At 37.1% G+C, this 23,135-nt stretch overlaps 1 protein-coding gene and 1 long non-coding RNA gene across 2 annotated transcripts; one reads left to right on the top strand and one right to left on the bottom strand.

Moving 5' to 3' along the window:
- The first annotated feature begins 2,541 nt into the window (after positions 1–2,541).
- On the top strand, positions 2,542–6,321 carry LOC136256882 (uncharacterized). The gene is made up of 3 exons (XR_010701706.1): positions 2,542–2,875; positions 5,429–5,500; positions 6,015–6,321. It is a non-coding gene; the product is annotated as an uncharacterized lncRNA (long non-coding RNA).
- A 14,256-nt stretch (positions 6,322–20,577) lies between these two features.
- LOC136255194 (fibrinogen-like protein A) lies at positions 20,578–21,357 on the bottom strand. Its single transcript, XM_066047916.1, has one exon. It carries the CDS (start codon positions 21,355–21,357, stop codon positions 20,578–20,580), a length of 780 nt encoding a protein of 259 aa, XP_065903988.1.
- Between the last annotated feature and the right edge of the window lie 1,778 nt (positions 21,358–23,135).

The raw sequence follows: 23,135 nt of genomic DNA on the forward strand, positions 1-23,135 counted from the left end.
ACAGAATTCAGCTACAAACAAATCACCCTGTAGAAAGATCAGCTAGAAAAAGTTATCTTGTAGATAGTTCAGCTACAAACAAATCACCCTGTAGAGAGATCAGCTAGAAGAAGTCACCTTGTAGAGAGTTCAGCTACAAACAAACCACCATGTAGAGAGTTCAGCTAGAAGAAGTCACCTTGTAGAGAGTTCAGCTACAAAGAAACCATTCTGTAAAGAGCTCAGCTTCAAATAAATCACCTATATACAGAATTCAGCTATCAACAAATAACCCTGTAGAGAGATCAGCTAGAAGAAGTTATCTTGTAGATAGTTCAGCTACAAACAAATCACCCTGTAGAGAGTTCAGCTACAAATAAATCACCCTGTAGAGAGATCAGCTAGAAGAAATTACCTTGTAAAGAGTTCAGCTACAAAGAAACCATTCCGTAAAGAACTCAGCTGCAAACAAATCACCTGTACAGAATTCAACTACAAACAAATCACCCTGTAGAAAGATCAGCTAGAAGAAGTTATCTTGTAGATAGTTTAGCTACAAACAAATCACCCTGTAGAGAGATCAGCTAGAAGATGTTACCTTGTAGGTAGTTCAGCTGCAAACAAATCACCCTGTTGATAAGAAGTCACCTTGTAGAGAGTTCAGCTACAAACAAACCACCATGTAGAGAGTTCAGCTAGAAGAAGTTACCTTGTAGAGAGTTCAGCTACAAAGAAATCATTCTGTAAAGAGCTCAGCTGCAAACAAATCACCTGTACAGAATTCAGCTACAAACAAATCACCCTGTAGAAAGATCAGCTAGAAGAAGTTACCTTGTAGAGAGTTCAGTTACAAAGAAACCACCTTGTAGAGAATTCAGCTACAAACAAATCACCCTGTAGAGAGATCAGCTAGAAGAAATTACCTTGTGGAGAGCTCAGCTACAAAGAAACCACCATGTAGAGAGTTCAGCTGCAAAGAAATCACCTTGTAGAAAATTTAGCCACAAGCAGATTGCCCTGTAGAAAGATCAGTTAGAAGAAGTTACCTCGTAGAGAGTTCAGCTACAAAGAAACTATTCTGTAAAGAGCTCAGCTGTAAACAAATCACCTGTACAGAATTTAGCTACAAACAAATCATCCTGTAGAAAGATCAGCTAGAAGAAGTTATCTTGTAGATAGTTCAGCTACAAACAAATCACCCTGTAGAGAGATCAGCTAGAAGATGTTACCTTGTAGATAGTTCAGCTACAAACAAATCACCCTGTAGAGAGATCAGCTAGAAGAAGTTACCTTGTAGATCATTCAGCTACAAACAATTCACCCTGTAGAGAGAGCAGCTAAAAGAAGTCACCTTGTAGAGTGTTCAGTTACAAAGAAACCACCATGGAGAGTTCTGTGATAAATATATGTATTATATATCCCATCCAAAAACAGCTTATAGCTGTAAAAGAAGTGCGCGTCCAAGTAAAGCAGAGTTAACTACGACAAAAAGTAATGATATCATAATGCGGCCATGTGCAAGGTGTGCAAGTTGTAAAATTAATATTAGCTAATCAGATAATACAATGTTATTGTTAAAGTGTTAATGAGAACTATGTGATGCTGCTAGTTTTTAAGTGTGTGAGCATCTTCATAAATGCCACATAAATTTAATTCTCAATAAAGCAATGTGTATAGATTCTCTGATAGTAATAAATAGTTTGAGTTTGGCCGCCTTTCCTGTATACAGCAATGCTACGAACAAAGGAAAGGTGGCCAAACTCAAACTATTTATTACTATCAGAGAATCTATACACATTGCTTTATTGAGAATTAAATTTATGTGGCATTTATGAAGATGCTCACACACTTAAAAACTAGCAGCATCACATAGTTCTCATTAACACTTTAACAATAACATTGTATTATCTGATTAGCTAATATTAATTTTACAACTTGCACACCTTGCACATGGCCGCATTATGATATCATTACTTTTTGTCGTAGTTAACTCTGCTTTACTTGGACGCGCACTTTTTTTACAGCTATAAGCTGTTTTTGGATGGGATTTCAATACTTTATGTTAGAATAAGCAATGCACTGTTGATAACAGTAGGTGAGTTTCCATGGTTTTGACAGAAGCCCCAAATTACAGTGACAGAATATTAAAATATAACTGTAATTTTAGTGGCCAGGGCCGCCCACATTGGGGGTAACTGGGGTATTTTGCCCCCTACCACAGCCTGAAAGGGGCCACTTGAATACCTGTTTAAAGAAAGATCGATATACTCTAATAGAGCAGTCAGGATCTAGACCCTTCCTTGCCCCTGGGCCCCTCTTTAACTCTTTTCCCTGGGCCCTCTAATTTCTCTGGACGGCCCTGTTAGTGGCATGCAACTGCAGTCAACTAACAACCATTTTAACTAGTAAACCCTTAACAACACTTTGCCTTTCATCTTGTACTGCATTGAAACGATCAAGATATTCTATTAGAGCAGTCACAAAACAGCTGTAACACAGCAATCAATATTTAGCATAGTTACAACTTCTGCTTAGCATCGGATTGTATAGTTTAAATTACTAGCTACTTACAGACTTTATAATATAAAAATATGGCACTTGTAGAAATGTGACTGTTCTATTAGAGTATCTCGATCTACTTCAAGCATTGACTAATTCAAGTGAAGAAGCTACGCCCCTGCCAAGAGATCTTGTGAAATGAAATGAGAATAGTAGAGAAAAGGCAGGTATGTACAGAGACAATAGATGGGCGCGTAATTATGTCCTGTTGTAAATAAACGCCTTTAAAATTTATATTACTACTAAATAAACGCACCAGAATAGGCTTGTGTGGCTGTTGTCTCCAAGGTTGTCTCATTACTTGTCTTTTCGTGTTGAAGGGATTTAGTCGCAATTGGTGAGTTTAACTATACATGTATTTGTGTTTTAAAACTTAATTGTAAAAAGGCGATTAGCACATATCATGATAAACATGTATTTGTCACAGTAGAGTCTCTCACGAAGTCACGATTATCACGAGACATTGGACCAGGGTAAAAAATTTACTGCTATATTTAGAGGTTGTAGCGTTTGTATATCTTAGTATCTTAATTAGGTTTATTGATTTTGTAATTATTAAGTAGTTCATGTTCCTTTTGTATTTGTTTGTGTGTAATTGTACATGTGAATGTATGTTCTGTGTTGGGGATCACCTTGTACAGGCAGTATTGCCTTTGTGTTACCCATCTTTGGAAAAATTGATAATAATTATACAACCAAGTACTAAGAATAATACGAAACGCGGTTAAAATTACGTCATAAATAAATAAATAATTAATAATTAATGTTTGAGAAAACTACGAGGCCTAGAGACATGAACTAACCGGGGATAGATTCGCCTGTGAATGAAGGCACAAACGTATAATCGTCGCTCCTGTTTGTGCTGATGACTTGACCATACGTGTAATTCTATATAACGCCCAGTACCACACCCTTGCTTAATTACTTACATATTGCGCGAAGAAGATTAGTGATGCCCGTGCAGGAGAGCCAGAAGCCACTTGTGTAAACAAGAAGATTACAAGTAAGTTTTTATGTTTGTAATATCTCAAGTCTCCATGCCAGCTGCCAGTGGATTCATTCACGTAAATAAACAATACAAGAAAACATTAAACTGACATATGCCACGCTCTTTACAATAAGCTTACAGTTACATATAAAATACAAGTAAACAATTTTGTCTTGTGTAGCTGGCATGGCGAACTTTCTTTGTGTTGGTGTCACGCAATTCAATACGTGCTTAATCTTTTTTGCCTTCACCTGGCGTAGCTACTAGGCTCTAGTGGCTTGGCTATCTTCCTTTATCTGGTTCATCTGGCTTGCATACGCCTACAACATTGTGTAGCTATCTCCTGAAAGTTGTGTATGCATAACTATAGTGTGTCACCCATCACTGTGCCATTGCTACATCACTGATGAACCTTACTTAGCTCTAGTTGATGTTGATATGCATTGCTGTATATTGGCTAATAATTTTTATCTGCATGGTGATGTTGCCTATAATGTATTGCTGCATACAATACTGCAATAATGTATAGTTCTCTCCTGTATGTTTTGTATACATATACTTTGTACACATCACTGTGCCATTTATACCACACCAATGATGTACTGGCACTTAGCTACTGGTGGCCTTTAGTTACGATGCCACTATTGTGTTATATCTGTCACTACTGTGACATATTGAGTTGATTTGGGGATAATGCATTCACCACCTAATAGCCTCACCGGGGGGCTGTCACGTTGGTGTATGTACTTGGTTGTATGTGACACGGTCCTAGTAATAATAATAATAATAATAAATAATCCCCCATGATCACTAATCACTAATAGTACAGTGAAAACTGGTCATTATTCAGGCCGTAGGGACAAAATTTTCTAACCTTGCCTTATTAAAGAGGTGGCTGCATTATGCGGCCTTAAAAAAGGTAAGAAGCATGCTGTTCTAACTGGCTATAGAGATGGATTTAGTGTATGACAGCATATGAGACAGTGAGTGCTGGCAGCAAGGGGGCAGCCAATCTGTTAGAGCACCAAAAGCACTGCTTCAGACATAGGCAGTTGACTGTCAGCCCCAAGTGTAAAAAGTTTCACTATTGGTCCTTATAAGCTCCTGATAAAGAAAGTGATGGAGTCATTATCCATAGGATATATTTTTCAGAGTATCCATTTCAGTTCTACAATATAGTAGCCAAGCATAAGATGAACATAACACAGCATTCCAGTAGTTTAGTGGTGACCACAACACTGCCTGAGTTAAACTGTGGTGAGATTTGAGACTACCAGAAGCCCTGGATTGTCTTCAACACATGAAATACCAAATATCTAATGCCTGGCTTTCATCCACAGTGGACCTGTCTTGGTGGCCACTTGTACAGAAGGGAAACAGCTGCCACACAGTCTTGCGAGCGAAACAGCTAGTTGCCACACCCCTAATAATTATCAATTTGTAAAATCTTTAGCAAAATTGTGTGTGCGAGCAAGTGCGATGTGGCAGTGCCGTGTATATGGTTGCTGCCTAGCAGTGACACATCACGAGTATTGAAGTCACAATGCGTTACTGTATCATCCATCTAAATACAATCTCTGAATGTGTCATTTTGTGTAGAGAGCAATCTTCCACAAGAAGTGACCTGCAAGTTTCAGTGTATATTGTTAACCATTAATATTGTTCACAATATTGTGAACTATATGTACAGTGAAACCTCACTTAGTGGCCACCTCTTTAATAAGACCACCTCATTATATTGGCCACCTCTAGTAGGTCCCAAATATAGCTAAGCATTACTTATGACCTCATTAATAAGGCCACCTTGTTATTCAGGCCAAATTTTTTGGTCCCACAGCCTGCCATATTAATGAGGTTTCATTGTACTTATGTGAATTTTTATTTTTCGTAACTTTTCTTCAGGTTTACTGATGGGCACTATGAAGCATTGTTGACTGGTACGTGTATAATGTGGTGACTTGAAATGCTAAAACAGTACGTAGCATGTCTTGTATGTACATGTAATGTGTTGTAATGTGTCCACACATCCACACATCTTAGAAATAAATATAATTGTATTCTCTATAAGTAGTCAGTTCCATTGTGCCACTGGGTCATAAGTTGGTTGAGTATGGATCATCCAGGGCACTTGAGTAACATTTTGTCCTGGCCAAGTGGATCTCATCCACTGACAGAATATACAGGATCAGATCACGTATATAAATTACGGTGGAACTTGTTTATTGCCACCTTCACTCATTCAGCAGGTAACAGTGTATAAATTCTCAATTGGAATTGGCTTTTCAAGAGTGGTTGTCTTTCTATACTAGTGGCCATTAAGATAGGTTGTACTGATAGAGTGTACATACTAGAGATGCAACAATATCCTCCACTTAGTGTCGTTTGATAGTGATGCAATGGAGACTATGTATTATTGCATTTAAATACTATACTATTATATTGCAACTCTAGCACGTATTTATAACAGGAATGTTTGTTAACTGTTTAGACATACTGGAGCCACACCCACTCATCTGGATTCTACAAATGGAGTCATACCAACTTGTTGTCATTGTACTTACTCGTTACTCCCATTGTGTTTGGATGAATATACATGCCGTCATGTGAGACTTGCTACCATGGCGGGCCACTGGAAAACATTTGCATAGCAGTTATATTACAGTCATTATTGTACAATTCTTACATTATTGTTGTGAAAAGTGTTTGGTATTCATGTGTCTCCTCTGTATGTTGTAATTACATGTGTAATTTTGTGTGGGGGTGCTATAAAATGCAATAATGCATGGTGACAATTGTATTAGGCGATTTTGCACACTTCCTTTAAGCTAGCTATACATGTGCTAATTACTCACAGCTTGTGTCAACAACTGGTAACCGCAGTTGTACTCTTGTGTCATTCTTTAAGCCGCGCCCTTAGAGGACAAATTATGTGGGGGCGACTAATTTCAAAACGAAGGATGGTATGCAGCACCATAGATTATATCTATGGACTATAATCTATGGCAGCACACTTCTTGGTGGCTATATGTACTGATTAACTACATAGAGCGCCAGTTCATCAAATACGCAGTTGTGCTCTGCGTTATTCTTTCAACTTCGAGTAAAATTCTTAGAGAGCAAATGACGTGGGGGCGACTAAATTCAAACTAGCCATTCTCGAAAACAAATGTTTCAATCTGAACGAAACTTTCAGAACAGTTTAAAGACACGTGAAATTACCCTACATGCCAAGCGAGTATTGCGGAAAACAACAATCTGGGATTTGTATTTGGCCTCTAGGTCGACTGAAGACGACTGAAACTTAGTTTGGTGCTGAAATCACGACTGTAGGGTAATCATGTATGGTGAAATCGATGATGTGAATCTTGAGGTGATTGAGTGAATACTGAAGCGATAACAGGGCGATCAATGTTCGGAATGCACAAAGGAACGCAAGGCATACACCTGCGGTTACGTCTAACCGCATGCGATTAAAAAAAAAAATGAAACTTCCCCTTTGATGTCGGCAACCTCGATCACGAAACAATCGGCATGGATTTGCTTCACTGCTTGTGTGGTAGTTACTAGTGACACGATGAGTTCAACTCCAGAGTTTCAGAGGGATAGCGTAAGTGACGGGTGGATTACAGGAAGGCCGAATTTGACAACGTTCGTTCTTGTAAAATCCTCACGTAGTGGTCGCGTCATTTATTGTCTGCGGCGCGCGTTTCTGTTTTACTGGCCGCGCGACTCGATATAATTTGTACATTTACTGATAAAATCAGAAATATCTAAAGTACATCTGCTTCATCTTTTCTTCTTCCTGTGGCAAAGAAAAAAATATAGGTAAAAAAGTCCCAAAGCCGGCCATAGGCCGGATTTGGGGTATGCAAATACAAAAAGAAGTGAAATCTAATCCAAAACAGCCAAGCTGTAAAAAAAGTGTGCGGCCCTCAAAAGGGCTATGGTGAAAAAAGATGTGAAGTCCAAGGTGGCGGCCAAGAAATGGCTGTGATGGTAGGTTAATGGTAAAAAATATAGAATTATAAATGATTGGAATGGACTCCCATATGACTCAGTTAATGTTCATTCAACCAATTTGTTTAAGACACACCTAGATAGATTTTATTATGATTACCAGTATGATATTGTATAGTTATTTTTGTAGTAGTTTGATTGTATAGATCAGGTTTTTACAGGCTTTGCCTCCTTACCTGTACCCCCAATAATAATAATAATAATAATAATAACGACAATTCAGGTGAATTTTGTGCCAATTGACTAAGTGGCACCAAAATTCACCTGAATTGTCGTTATTAAATTTTTTACCATTAACCTACCTAGTTTATTTGATTTACCATACGAAACTCGTCTAGAGAGACTTGGTTTATATTCACTGTATTGTAGACGTCAAAAGGGAGATCTAATTGAGACCTACAAGATATTGAATGGTTACTATGACATCAACCCTACCTCATTTTTCATTTTGAGTAATACGGATACCACCAGAGGTCACCACCGTAAACTCTTTAAATTTCGATCTCGGCTACTAGTGAGGCATAATTTTTTCGCCAACAGAGTAGTTAATTTGTGGAATTCTCTTCCAGCAGATGTTATTTCTGCACCAACCGTGGCATTATTTAAGAAGAATCTTGATGATTTATAGAGAACAACAAGATATGGGCACTCTCAAATGACAGTCTTGTACTGCCAAGCAACTTTTGTCCATTGATATTAATAATAATAATAATACCATCACGGCCATTTCTTGGCCGCCACCTTGGATTTCACATCTTTTTTCACCATAGACTTTTTGAGGGCCGCACACTTTTTTACAGCTTGGCTGTTTTGGATTAGATATTAATAAACAGTATATAAAATTATTATCTATGATCTGACCAGGACAAAATGTGACCCGGTCTCGGACCCGGTTGACCCGGATGACCCGGATGACCCGACCCGGTTTAAACGGGTGCACAGATCGAGACTAATCTCGAGAGTACTGGATTAAACCCTGACCAGCTGGGAATGTGATCGAATTTCTATGCTAAATTTAAGGTGTAGAACTGCTTGAAAGTGGTAAATCACTAACAGATTGCTCGACGGATTGATTGGACTATAGACTTGAAAATGGATTACGTTTCGACATACGCGGTTCCTGATGTGTTTTCTCGGATTCATAAGCCAAGCAAACACCAGCAGTCATTTCATGGCTACGATCCATCATTTACTGCGACCAACAACGAGAAGCTGCAACACCATCGTAGGGTTTTCATCTTGCACTTTAATGGTATTGCGGATGTCCGAGGTAGAGCAATTATGAAACTGGCTGTGAAACTGAGAGAAATGTGTGTTAATGTCACTATTGATCTGTTTGAATATGACACCCCTCCTAAGAATTGGACAGCTTGGTATGAGCAAAAGCTGAGGGAGTCAGATGTTGTCCTCTGTATGATTGATGAAATGTTCTACAACAACCTGACAAGTGGTAGTCGAGTGGTGGGGTACACTGTATACAACTTGATGAATGACCCCAACACCAATGTCACCTTCAGAGCAGTGTTCCTTGACATGCCAAAGAACATGGAGTATATACCACCAGCAATGCAAGGAGGAACATCGTACTGCTTATCATCAAGTTGTCTTGGTGTTGAGAGTGAGGAATTTGCTAGTCTCTATGCATATTTAACTGGTCAAAATCGAATACAGAAACCCAAGCTAGGCCAAATGGTTAAACTTGCTCCAAAAACAGGAAGATTTGGTCAGCAAAAAGTTAATCAACATGTAGGAACTGATAATATTGTTCAGCAACAGATGCAGAGACATAATGATCAATGTAGCTATACACAATCGGTAACTGTACAAGATCCAAAAAGTAGACAAGCTAATCTCATATTTAATCTTCTTGGGGATGATGCTACACAAGTTGGTGCACTTTCTTCCCATCAAAGGATGCTCATGTCACTGGCAGCAAACATGGTAGCAGAGTGGGAGGCTTTGGGAAGAATGCTTAATGTCAGTGAAGCAGACTTGTATGCCATCAAAAGAGATTACATGTTTTCAGTGCAAGAGCAAGCTGTACAGGTGCTACGGAAGTGGCTGGACAAGAATGGCTCGAAGGCAACTCTAGGGGTTCTCATTACAGCAATTTACAGTTTAGGACCATCATATTGGAATTTACTGGACATTGTTAGTAAGTATGCACCAATCAGATAAACATTGCTCTTGTATAATATTGATTGTAATATTTGTATTACACAGCATTAATATTGATGTAAAATGATTAAATTAATTTTGTTGTTTCAAAAGAAATTTTAAATGCATACATGGTTGTGTGGATTGCTATAATAGTTTAGCAATAATTTATATCAAGATCACACAATAGTGTGTTGTACAGCCAAGGAAGCCGGTGTATCACACCAGTGTGTTATTGACAGGGAGAACAAAAGTATGATATTAATGCATATGTAAATCTGTGATGCCTTTATGAAATAAAACAATTTTTGCTAAGCAAGTACCCTCCACTTTCGGTATATAGTCTACATACCAAACATGAACACAATTGCTTACGACAACATTAAAGCAGTAAGGAGGGATCATACATGTTGAAAATCACCATGTACCACTTTCACAAGTCACCTTGTAGAGAGGCCAACTACATACAAGTCTCCCTAAAAACGTTTACCCAGTATAACGTTTAGCAAATCATCTTGTAGAGAATTCAACTAGGTTACAAGTCACCATGTGGAGAGTTCAGATATATATGTCACAAGTCTTCCAGTAGAGAGTTCAGCCATACAAACAAGTCATCCTGAAAAAATTCAGTTACATTACTGGTCACCCTGCATGCATGCATGTAGAGAATTCAGCGTCACCTTGTAGAAAGTTCAGTTACACCCTGTAGCTAATTAAAGAGTTCACAGAGATCAACTGTGTTACAAGCTATGCGCACTGTAGAGAGTTCAGCTACATTGTACATTATGAGGAGATTCTGTGCATCACGTTCTCCAATTACTGCTACTTACTCTGTGAATGATATACCACTTTGGTGGTCCACCTCAGTATGCTATTTGAGGCTTTATATCACTACTAATTTATATTGGTCCAAACACTGTAGAATTATTGCTGCTAAGACCACCGAATATTTTGAATTACTCTATCTGGTGCCACTCCACTAATTAAACCCACTGCCTATAGACGTGTTGTTGGAGTATGGATGTCAGCTATGAAATCCTTTTACTCAAAAGAACATTCAGTCTTTTATTTGGAAAACATCCAATGTCATGCTGCTCATTGAGTATGTGGTAGTGCATTATGATTATGATTATATACTGGGTTGAGACAGCACAGCTGATAATTGACCCAGGTAATTACAAACAAAAAAAACATTTAACATATACATGCATACATAAATTATTTATTGTGTGATGACAAGGTGGTTGGTAAAAATTTCTGTGGATTGCCGGCTCTTCAATAAAATTGTTAGGTAAAGTGTTCCATTCTCTTAAAGTATTCGGAAAGAAACTTTTCTGATACGATACAGTGGAATTGACTGGGATAATAAATCGGTGTTGATGGAGCTGTCTAGTTGGATACTGAGTTGGTAAGAAATAAGATGGTAGCTGTATGGAAGGAGTAAGCTGATGAACAATTTTGTGAAATTGGCTTAACCTATTAATGTGTCTTCTCTCTTGTAGGGTTGGCCATTCAAGGAAATTCAACATATCTGTCACACTACTGTACCAACTAAAATCAGAAAGGACCCATCTTGCAGCACGTCATTGGATTTTTTCTATGTCATATATTAAGTATTCATGATAAGGGTCCCAGACACAAGCTGCATACTCTAACAATGGTCTTATAATGGTAATGTAGGCATTTTGCTTGACATTACTACTACATTTACTTAAGTTGCGCCGAAGAAAATTTAAGGATATGTTTGCTTTAATGCACATAGCTTGAATATGATGCGACCATTGCATGCTTTCATGAAAAAATAAGTCCCAGGTATCGATGTTGTTCTGTTACGTGAAGAGTTTCGTCATTTAAATTATAGTCATAATTAATGGAAGATGTTGATCTTGTACACCTTAATACTACACATTTGTCAATGTTCAATTGCATCTGCCACTTTTTAGTCCAGTTAAGAATGGTACTGAGGTCTCTTTGAAGGCACAGTGAATCTTCTAAGGAATCAATTATCCTATACATAACGCAATCATCAGCAAATAGCCGAACAGTTGAGGAAATATTTTCATCAATGTCATTAATGTACAGCAAAAACATGAGAGGTCCCAATACGGTTCCTTGTGGAACTCCAAACTTTACGGGTAGTTTACTTGACACATGATTTTCTAGAGTTACTTGTTGGTTTCTTTTAGTCAGCCATTGCTCTATCCATTTAACAAGGTTACCAGTAATTCCATAGTGCTTTAGTTTGTTTAATAGCTGTCTATGTGGCACTTTATCAAAGGCTTTGCAAAAATCTAGATCTACTTGTTTCTTTTCATCCATAGCTTTAAGAATGTCATCGGTTAGTATCAGTAGCTGACTTTGACAGGAATGAGAAGGCCTGAAACCGTGTTGATGCTTATTAATGATGTTATTGTTGTTGAGATGTTCCATTATGAAATGAAATACAATATGCTCCATTACTTTACAACATGTAGATGTAAGAGAAATAGGCCTATAGTTGGATGCCAGGTTTCTGTTACCCTTCTTGTGGATCGGTACAATGTTAGCAGATAGCCAGTCTGTAGGAAGTGTCTGATTTTTAAGGCTTTGAGTGAAAATTACCTGTAGTACTGGAGCAATGATTGAGCTACAGAGTTTTAGTACAAAGTTAGGGATACAGTCAGGTCCAGGAGATTTATTAGTAGACAGATTGTTTAAAACGTTTTCAATTCCTTTAGTAGAAAAACTAAGACTTCCAATTAGTGGAAAAGTGGTTTCTAAGTTTGAGAATGAAGTATTTTCATCTGTAAAAAAAGTAAAAAATTGGTTGTTCAATGTTTCAGCTTTCTCTTGTGGAGAGGTAATGCATTGCCCATCAACTTCTAAGGATGTTATGCTGGAGAAGTCTTTCCGCTGATGTTTAATCAGTGACCAAAATCTTTTACGATTATTAGTATGAGAATCATCAAATAGATGTGTACAATAACTATGATAGGCATCTTTCATTAAGTTATTAACCTTGTTTCTCACATGCCTATATGCGGACCAATCTGATCCTACTTGTGTGCATTTAGCATGAACATATAATTTGTTTCAGAGTTTCATTTTTTACTTGATAAACCGATTTAGCCAAGGAACATCTTTATGAGGCTTAATTACTTTAGTGGGTACAAATTTCTCAATGATATCAATAATACTAGTTTTAAAGAGATGCCAATTATCTTGGATAGTTCGACAGTATGGATCGTGTTCAAAGAATGTTTCACAAAATTCATGCATTTCTGATATAATTCCATCTTTGTCAGCTTTGTGAAATTGGAATATTTTTCTTCTTTGTATTTTGTGCTTTTCTAAACTAGTGAGCACTTCAAAGCTTACAGCATCATGATCTGACATACCTGGAATTGTATCTATTTTATTTATTGTATTGGGTTGGGATACAAGCACTAGATCTAATGTGTGATTTTCTCTAGTACATTCGTAGACTTGCTGTTCAAGTCCAAATTCATTTACTATATCTAGAAACATACTATTTACTTCTCTAGGGTTCCCTCTGTGTTCTCTTGGCCCAGTCTTGGACCAAATCATGAGATCAATGTTTGGAGCAGTTAGGATGTCCATCTTTAAAATTTTGCTGTGATTATCTCTCAGACAATCTCCTTTACAATATTATTAACAATAAAATCGCTGTTAAATTTCGTGATTTTTGGTTTTTTGTGTCCTCTTGTATGAGATGGCATTCCCTTTCCATTCTCCCACTGCGGTCCACCATCAACTCACTCCAGTATTCTTTTTTTTTGGCAATGCACCATTTAGCTATCTAGAACAAAATTCCATTTAACATTTTATCATTGTCAAATCGTAATGCTTTTCATCACACTGTAAAGCTTTGGTTCTGCATAATATTTTTGTTACTTTGTCTTGTGTGTGTGTGTGCGTGTGTGTGTGTGTGTATTGAATTTTCTTGCTTTTTGTGTTCTCTGTGTGGCTAATTTTGTATGCTGTAGTAACCTGTACGTATACGTGTGTTTGTAATATTTTGGGGAAGCACCCTTGTAGTGTAGGCCTAGCCCTTTGGTGCCACCTCTTCCAATTTGGATGAATCAGAAAAATAAATAAATAAATAAATAAGACTGTCTGTAGCTATGCGATACATTATATATGATCCCTTGCTATAGAATTCAGCTGCTTAACAAGTCACACTGTATAGCTATAGTGCATTCAGTTATCTGATATATATTTATATAAGCAAACTATAGTTCAATTCAAACATAAAATACAATTACTGTAGTTATAGAATTTATATCTTTCATTCATTCAGCAATGCCAACCAAAGTTATGCAAAAGATTATACTATGTAGCTTAATGTGTTCCATTTATCCACTGGTAGAATTAACACTGTTTTATCCTGAAATTTCTTTCTCTCCTCTGCCCCTCCCCTAGCAATGTCTCCTACATCCACCTTAATTCCTGTCAGAGTATAATAATGAGTGTTAGGCTAGGAGGGAGGCCAGACATAAGAATAATAAAACTGGTGTTGCTACTGTACATGTGCCTAAAATATTTTAGCTAATTGGCATTGCATGTGTACTACCGAACATAGGTAAAGCCAAGAAGGGCTTTACCCCCCCCCCCCCCCATCCTTTACAGAATTGTATGATTGACACTATAAGCTCACTCACAGTTATAAGGCGCAGAAATCCAATAGGCAAAGAGAAGACAATTATATGCACTTAGTATGTATTAAGACAAAGTTTTGTGCCAAGATACCAGTAGAGAGCTTTCATTACTCTACTACAACAGTCACATCTAATAGGCCACAATTGTAGTGAATGAATTATGACAACACTGCCTATTAATTTGTCTTAGTGTAATTTTTGCCATCAAACAGGTTTAATTTCACATACTTTTCAAATCATATACTTTGTTAAATAACTGCTATCAAAAATGCTATGAAATTCAAACAAACATGTAGGAGGAAATTTTCAATGAAGTTATCTAAACTACTCCTCATTGCTGCAGTAAAGACAAGTAAAAGAAAGCCTTAAAGCCAGCCATGGGTCAGCTTTGAGGCTTAATTGCATTAACAAGTATCTATACTGAAGCTACAAAAAATGTGTGTGACCCTCAAAAAAAGTTAGGGCAAATAAAGTTGTGAAATCAATGGGTGGAATGGCTGCAATGATGTTAATGCCAGTCATTTTTCATGATCACACTCATAATTAAAGATGATTAGCATTAACATCATTACAGCCATTTCTTAATCACCACCTTAAAAAGTTGGTTTCACAACTTTAGCAAGCTATATAGTTATATTTTTGTTAGCTCAGTATTAAGAGATCATCACAAAAATAGCCATACCATTTATTTCAGTTGCATAATTATTTCTATACAATAGCCTGACAACTTATGTAGCTAACTGACCAGCAATTGTTTGGTGTCCGATCATTATTTCACACACTGTGACCAAGATGCTTGTAGTAGAACAGTCTTTTAGGTTCTGCTGGACAGCGTAGGTATTTATTAAATAATTATACAATTAATGTTCACCATCCCAAACATCCAAGGAAATACTCTAGAATAACCACACAATATAAATGGCTTTTCTCGTGTTTTATACGTAGTACTTTAGAATATTGCATGATTTCTGGGGGTGCACTTCTAACCTCAGCTTTAAACTTAAACTATACTGGATTATGTATGCTGTTTGTAAAAAGCATGCCATTTCAATTCAAGCATGGTAATAAATTAATAATTCAAACATATAAAAATTCAAAACAGTTTCACAAAATCGTAATGATGAACAAAATACTTCAAAAAATAATTAAATTTCATTATAACAAGTTTGGATATTGGATAAATACATCCTCTAGCTGTCTAACTATATATATATACTGCACATTCTATCACACTACAGGAGTCTTATGTGCTCACAAGCTTTAAGTTTACTAACCAATTTCCTTCAGTGAAACGAGCTGTTTATTATATAATAATTGATACCATACAAGTTAAAGAACAGCCAACCCTCATCAGTACCAATTACCTCAACCTTATACACACCAGTAATGTTGTTATGATGAAATGTCAAATGTACTAGTATTATACAATACAGTGAGTAGTTCCAGAGTGGTATAAGATCTATATGCCTTGCTCCCAAAGCACACATATTGGAGGATCCTCATTTACACTGTAGTAACCAGCTGTAAACAACTTTCTTTGGGAAAACATTTTCTTTAGTGTGGAATTAATTTTTTTCCATTTACACCTACTCTAGCAGCACACAAATAAAATGTTACCAGCTTGGGAGAGTTCCTCACTAGAGGTGTTATACTTTCAGCTGTATGTATTATTTACCATGCATGCATATGTATCGTGCAATGCATCTGTAAGAATATTCCATCCCCACTTCAGATCAGGGTCATAATCTATAGAGCTCTACGCATCGGCTCACACGAAGTCATCAGATCTTTAGCTAGGTAAGGGTTTTAAAAGGCTCGAATTTCCCGCGCAAAAACATCACGCGGAGCGCTCGGCGTGGATGGAATGTTCAAACGAAAATGAAATCAACAGTACCCATCCCAGTCCTTTGACATTGAACCACTACACACTAGAATGATCACTCTTTTCATGGATACCAAGAAACGGGTTTTTAACAAGGAGAAATTCCCTCTAGATTTTTTATAAAGAACGGCTTCTTTCAGTTCAGTCTCGGCACCTTTCGTGCTTATTAATCACCCTCCTATAGCCTTCGAAAGCATTGCCAAAGATGCAATTTACTTCCATGGCAACCATGACTTCTCTCCACTGCCAGAACAATACTGTAAACACGCTATACAAAATCGAGATATACTCTAATAGAGCAGTCACCTATAACTACTCTAATAGAACATTCACTGGAAACATGTAGTTGGTTCTGTTACGGAATGTTTCCAAATCTGCCTGCATCTATACATACAATGAAGTGCATTGGTCTGTTTAAAGGGCTTCATTCATCTACTTGTATAGTTAATATGTATGGCAATACTTAATTCAGGTACACAATTTCCATTGAAAATGCTCTCAGATTCAATCTTAATTGTATTGTTCAAATTTCAAAATTTTCCACTTTCAACATTATTATTCTAACATGCACCTATTCAGTGTTGTGCAATTGTGAGAGGGGTGCATCATGTGCTTGGTTGTCTATACCTACCCAAACTTTCCATTAGCAAAATGCTTCAGAGAGTCATACCTATAATCTAAAGGCAGTATATAAAATATCTACAGGCAGAAAATATTATGAATTTTATGTGGACATATCTCCAAATTGCAGTATTTTAGCATCTATTTTTCAAAATATTCCTCGGGTGGGGGGGGGCTGTTTCCAGCATGCTTCACATGTTGGGAAGTGTGCTTCGCACACCTCTACCCAAGAGGTTAGTACTTTGAGTTAGCCCCCCCCCTTTTTATAAATCCTAGATCCGCCCCGGTAAGTTTCAATCATGCACTTGGCTTTTATAATATGTCCATCACTGATGGCTTCTGACGCCTTCACTTGCTCCATATCCCATTTCCGATTTCCTAATTTCTCATTTTCCTCCTTTTAGTACCACCCACAGCGATTCTAAGAGACCTTGCGCGACAACAAAACGTCACGTTCGACAATTATAGTTTTTAGATTTGATTGGACGAAATGTTGTGCACGTGATTTTGTTTGTTTTTGTTGTTGCGCAAGGTCTCTTAGAACCGCTGTATAGACCTTTTGGTTCTGATAGACTACTTAAGCTACATTGCTTGTAGGCGTGAGATTCAACACATTGGGCGTGAGAGCGTGAGATTGCACCTCAAATCGTGATAATCATGCTAGAGGCGTGACAGTTGAGAGGTATGAATTTAATTTCGTCAGGTCATGTGACAAAGGTATGCAGTAGGAGTTAGTTGAATTACCTTATTTGCCATGTTGGTTTGTATACGTATATGTTAGTGTCTAGCATGTGATTGACCACACAGTTATTTTGTTGGTTGGACATAACAACACTATACACACATAGCGAAGGCTACTTCAACTAAATCTAGTGGGTCAGTAGGTAGGTAAAAATAAAATCATAATAGATGGTAATAATTTTTTAAACTGTAGTTATGACAACGTGTGTAACTATGGTGTTTGATAACAAACTACGTATTAGTTATGGTTAGTACATTTAAATGACCAAACATCCATCCATAACCTGCTTTACAACGTTTCTTCTAATAACCAAGCTTGCCCCATGCAGATATGGATGGCCAACAATACATCGATACTACAAACTCATGTGATCAAACATGTGATCTTTAAAAATGAACAAAAACATTTTATTAACAATTTTTTATGGGTTAGTTGGGTCCGAGAAAAAAGAAATTTAGTTGAAGTGGCCTAAACTCACGCAGATGCACGTACATGCATACTTTACACACTACTAGCTCCTCTTACACATCACTCAACCTTCTAAAAACAAGGTCATATCAGAACAGTTACTTCTCCAGAACTCATTGAAACTTCTGACTCTGATTATTTACATCACTTTTACAATCACATTACTGCACTAGCTTGTAATTAGATAATATTGGTTTACATTGTAACTTGTTTCCTGAGCATACCAGCAGGGATGACTGCATGTTCAGTATAAATATATATAAATGAAGAAAGGGGTAAAAGGCGGACCAGTGATGTCATGCCAACTGTTCCCACCTGATTTACTGGCAGTAGTCATGGCACAACCCCATGGAAACCAGGTGATACATTGAAACAGTTGATACATTGAAACAATTTGACATTATGAAATTGCTAATCACAGTGACCACATGCAGACAGTCACATGCATTGACCAAGGTAAGTAGTGATATTTTTTGTATCGACTTTATAATTACCAGCTAAACACTGGAGGACAAACACAGAGGGCAGAACTTGTACATGGTGTCAGGTGTCAAGATATGTGAGATCTTGACGTTATCATGGGATATAGTCTTCATGTAATTGTGTGTGTCAGTCACACAGACACATGCATGGTCAACATCACTGGCTCTTTACATGTGGAGAGTGTTGGGCAAGTTACTTTTTAAAAGCAACTAGTTACATATTACATATTACTTGCAACTGAACTATTTAGTTACAGTTACATATTACCCATAAAATAAAGTAACTATAATAATATTACATATTACATTACTTTGTGTCCACAGCCTTAATCTGTCATGTATGAAACTACCACCTTATCACGTGACATGATTGTGTTGTTGGACAATGTGAAAATCTTGGTTATATGTAAGAAGCTGGTGAATAAGCTGCATTCAGTAGGCTTCATTACTTCGTTGTGGCTAGACGTTACTCAGTGGATTACCTGTGACGAGATTAGTAACTTCGTTACTTGTAGTAATAACATTATGTAATATTACATTCGTTACAGTAAGTATATTACTTAAGTAACGCATTACATTTGTAAGTAAAGTAACTTGAGTTATACTACCTGTTTTTATAGTGTATTTTGTTATATTACTTAGTTACTACAAAAGTAATAATATTATGTAAAACATTACATAAGTAACGTGTTACTCCCAACACTGCATGTGGATTATAAAGCCAAGGCTTCTCTCTCACATGTAACTAGGGATCTCATAAAATTCACAACTATAATATTATTATTGAATCGGTGTATGAAGCAACAGAATTTTGTCATTTCAAATACTCTGCATGTAGCTGCTAAAGCAGGGCATGCACTTAATAGATTATAGTATCGCTTCATGAGAGGAATGACACAGCCTACATGGGGATCTTCTATAATGACATTTGTGCCTTAAATAGTGGCAATTTTATCCTTACAATTGGTTAGTGCATGTTTGTAATCCTTGTAGCTTTTGTGTAAATTAATTAATTCATTCATTGGTAAATTGTTCACTCTAAATACTGAAATATGAATGTCGTACAAAATTGCCACAGGAACCATACAAAAATAAATGGTGATTTTGTATATAAAGAGAAACCTGCCTATGAACATAGCTTGATTAAAATCGTCACAAGACTTTTACAATCTATGCTACACACACACACAGACATAAAACACACAAACCACAAGATTACACAAACTGGAAAAGGCAAAAATGCAACAGCACACATGATAACTGTATAAAAATATACCTAAACACAAATTAATTACAGTCAATCAATGTTCGTATCCATTTTGATGGCTGTACCATATGCATCCTACACACCAAGAGATCACCATTTTGTACAAGCCTTAAGTGCAACATCTGAAAATTTTCTGTCCCATTATTATTATTATTTAATTAGCAATGTCCACCAGGGACAATGCATGACCTATTATATTTATTTAATTACAGTGTTCTAAAATGTTTCAAGATCAATTTTCAATCAATCTCGTAGGGAGTTCCATTGAATGATTGCTCTGGGTAAGAAAAAATACTTGTATATACACCTTAACTAATGATTGTATAATTGAGCGCAATAGCATAAGGGGATGTTGAGCATGAGTGTGTGACACTGCATGCAGAGTTGGTAATGGTAAGCAGCAATTAGTAAATTCTTAACATTCTGAAAAGTAAGGTGACTGCGGTTCTAACAATTGTTCTTCCATTTTATTAGTGTATGCATGGCAAGCATTGCAATACATCTGTATAGAAATAATATTTATATTAGTAATCTCAGTGCCAATGAATGGGTTTCTAGTACCACTGCATACCAGACTTACATATATATTTTGTGCAGATACAGTAACTGTTTGAAACACTGAGTTTAGCAACAGTTAATTAAACACAATGCATGAGTTCACAATACAGCGATTGAAAACCAACTGCAATTAAATATAATGGAGCTGACACAGTAGCTAGTCACCTATAGCTATATTGCATGTCACTATAAAGAAGTGTTATGCACTTGCAGATGGTTCTGAAACAACACAGTTCAGTGGGCGTATTTTCATCTCTATCAGGATGAATGAAGTGTATCCCTTGGTCGGAGAATATGCCACAGGGGTATCCCAGTTTGGACTGATCCTGTAGCCTTTGTTAAACCACCATCCATTGCCATCTACTGCAGCACCATTCCAGCTAGATAAATCATTGTCATTGTCAAAGGTACTGAATTTCATGCCATTATGGTAGGCAAAAACATCTTGGTCTGCAATACCAGTAAATCCACCTACAGTTAGGGGATATTCATCACCAGAATCTCCAACCGAAAAGGTTGTATAGTGATAGTAGGTCCACGTTTTATCTTGAAGTTGACAGTCAACTCTTAGTTCCCATTTCCCTGTATTCGTTAGGTAATTTAAAGCCTTTAAGCCAAACCAAAATTTGCTGCCATTTAGTGTTCCAAAACCGTTTTCATATTCGACCCAATTTTTATTGAAGTATGGTGACAAAAATCCATCGATTACACCATTTCTCTGAATCACAGTCCATCCTCCACCTGCAGTATCCATGTCACAATAGACCTCAGATGTGGTAAAATGATTCCCACAAACACTGTTCATTTGGTAAATACCAGAGGTAGCTTTACTCTCGGAGGTGAGATCACAACAATTCTTGATTTTATTTGGACTACACTGGGTCTTGTACTGCATACAGTTATCAAGTAGTTGGTCTGCTTTACTACAATTCAAAAAAGAGATGACAATCGTCAGAATTAACCCAATTTTAGCATCCATATAGCTAGCTAGTTTGTTGCTGAACTTTAATCCGTAAAACGCTATTGTAGATCAGATCAGTTGAGCTAGCTACAATGCTACTCCAGCAGCACTCAGTGTAAAATAAATAAATATTGCTTATAGCTACGCTATAGATGCGTTTATAATGCAGCTAACTGCTTGATTACGAAATACGCACTATATGCTTGCATGCATGCACATCTAACAACGTTGAGATCAAATTCTAATTGATTTCCTGTTTCTGGTCACCTGACCGACGCGCAAAGGTATATGGCAACCAATCTCGTTATGTACGGACTTAGCTCAACCACAAAATGATGTAATACCGGGAACAAAATAATATCACGTGACTATTATTATTTATTTATTAGCACTTTTTTGTTTTGGGAAGACTGCATCAGTAGAAAAACTACTGCTTTTCAGCAGTGCCCATACATAACATACAATATAATTACATACACATTAACATACATGCAAGTAAAAATTAGCTAAAATGAGATTTATATAAGTGTTTAAATGTTCCAAGAGTAGCTGCAGTGTAAATTGAGGCATTCATTGAGTTCCAAATCTGCGTTCCCTTATAGTAAAAACTATTCTTTCCATATGAAGTCCTGACTCTTGGTACAAAAAGGCGATGACTGTTTCTTCCAACATGGGAGGTAACGATTGTAGTGTACTGAAATGTTTCTCTCAGGTAAGCTGGTGAGAGCTGATGAAGAGTTCTATAAATAAGGATAGCAGTATGGAATCTTCTACGTTCAGCCAAAGTATGGCACAAAAAACTTTGTGTAGCTGGGATCAACAAACAAAACTTAGAATGAATACGTTCAAACTTTTTAAAGTACTGTACAGATGAAGGTGACCACACAACATCACAATAGTCCAGTAAAGGAAGTACAAATAAAAGCACAATACAACTTGCCCAGCAGCTTGTTAGATCAGGGACACAAACGATAAAGACAGTGCAGCCTAGACTGCACTCTCTGATAAACATATTGAGTATGCTTCTGCCAAGTCAAATTTTCATCAATGTAAACTCCAAGATATTTAAGAAATGGTACTCGAGAAAGCTGTTTTCCGCTGATATTAATACACAAATCACTATCCCGTAATTTCTGTCGAGAGCCAATCAGCATTACATGAGATTTTCCCACACTAAGACTTAACTGGTTGGTCCGCAACCAAAAGTCAACAGAATCCATATCATTCTGCAAGCCACATTGTGCTGAGAGCAAGTCACCACTAGAGCAATGTAGCTCCATATCATCACAATACATATTTAGTTGAGAGCCTTGAACAGTAGACGGTAGATCGTTAATATATATACTGAACAACAAAGGGCCCAAAATGGACCCCTGAGGCACACCAGCATAAACCGTACCCCAGCTAGAAGCTGATCCCTGAAAACACACCCGCTGCCTACGCCTACGGCACGACAAATAACTAGCAAACCACACAAGAGAATCATCCATTACTCCATAGCAAGCCAACTTTGACAGTAGAATGCACATGATTCACACAATCAAAGGCCTTAGACACATCCAAGAAGGCGGCAGCAGTAAATTTACTTTCATCAATGGCCTTGCGCCAACAGTCAGTGACATAGCTACATTAAAACATCCTGAGTAGAGTGTTGTGGGCGAAAAACACACTTTACAGTGATCAGCACTTTATTGTGATACCAGTAATGCGAGTGACCTTTTATCGATTCTAATGGACTCAGGAGTCATGGGGGAACTCACCCTCGAGCTTACTGTTTTTTCATGTTCCAGCATATC

Source organism: Dysidea avara, chromosome 5 (genome assembly GCF_963678975.1).
Source record: "Dysidea avara chromosome 5, odDysAvar1.4, whole genome shotgun sequence".
NCBI lineage: Eukaryota > Metazoa > Porifera > Demospongiae > Dictyoceratida > Dysideidae > Dysidea > Dysidea avara.

Excerpts from the sequence above, each read along its gene's own strand:
- LOC136255194 (XM_066047916.1), bottom strand. The coding sequence starts at position 21,357 with ATGGATGCTAAAATTGGGTTAATTCTGACGATTGTCATCTCTTTTTTG.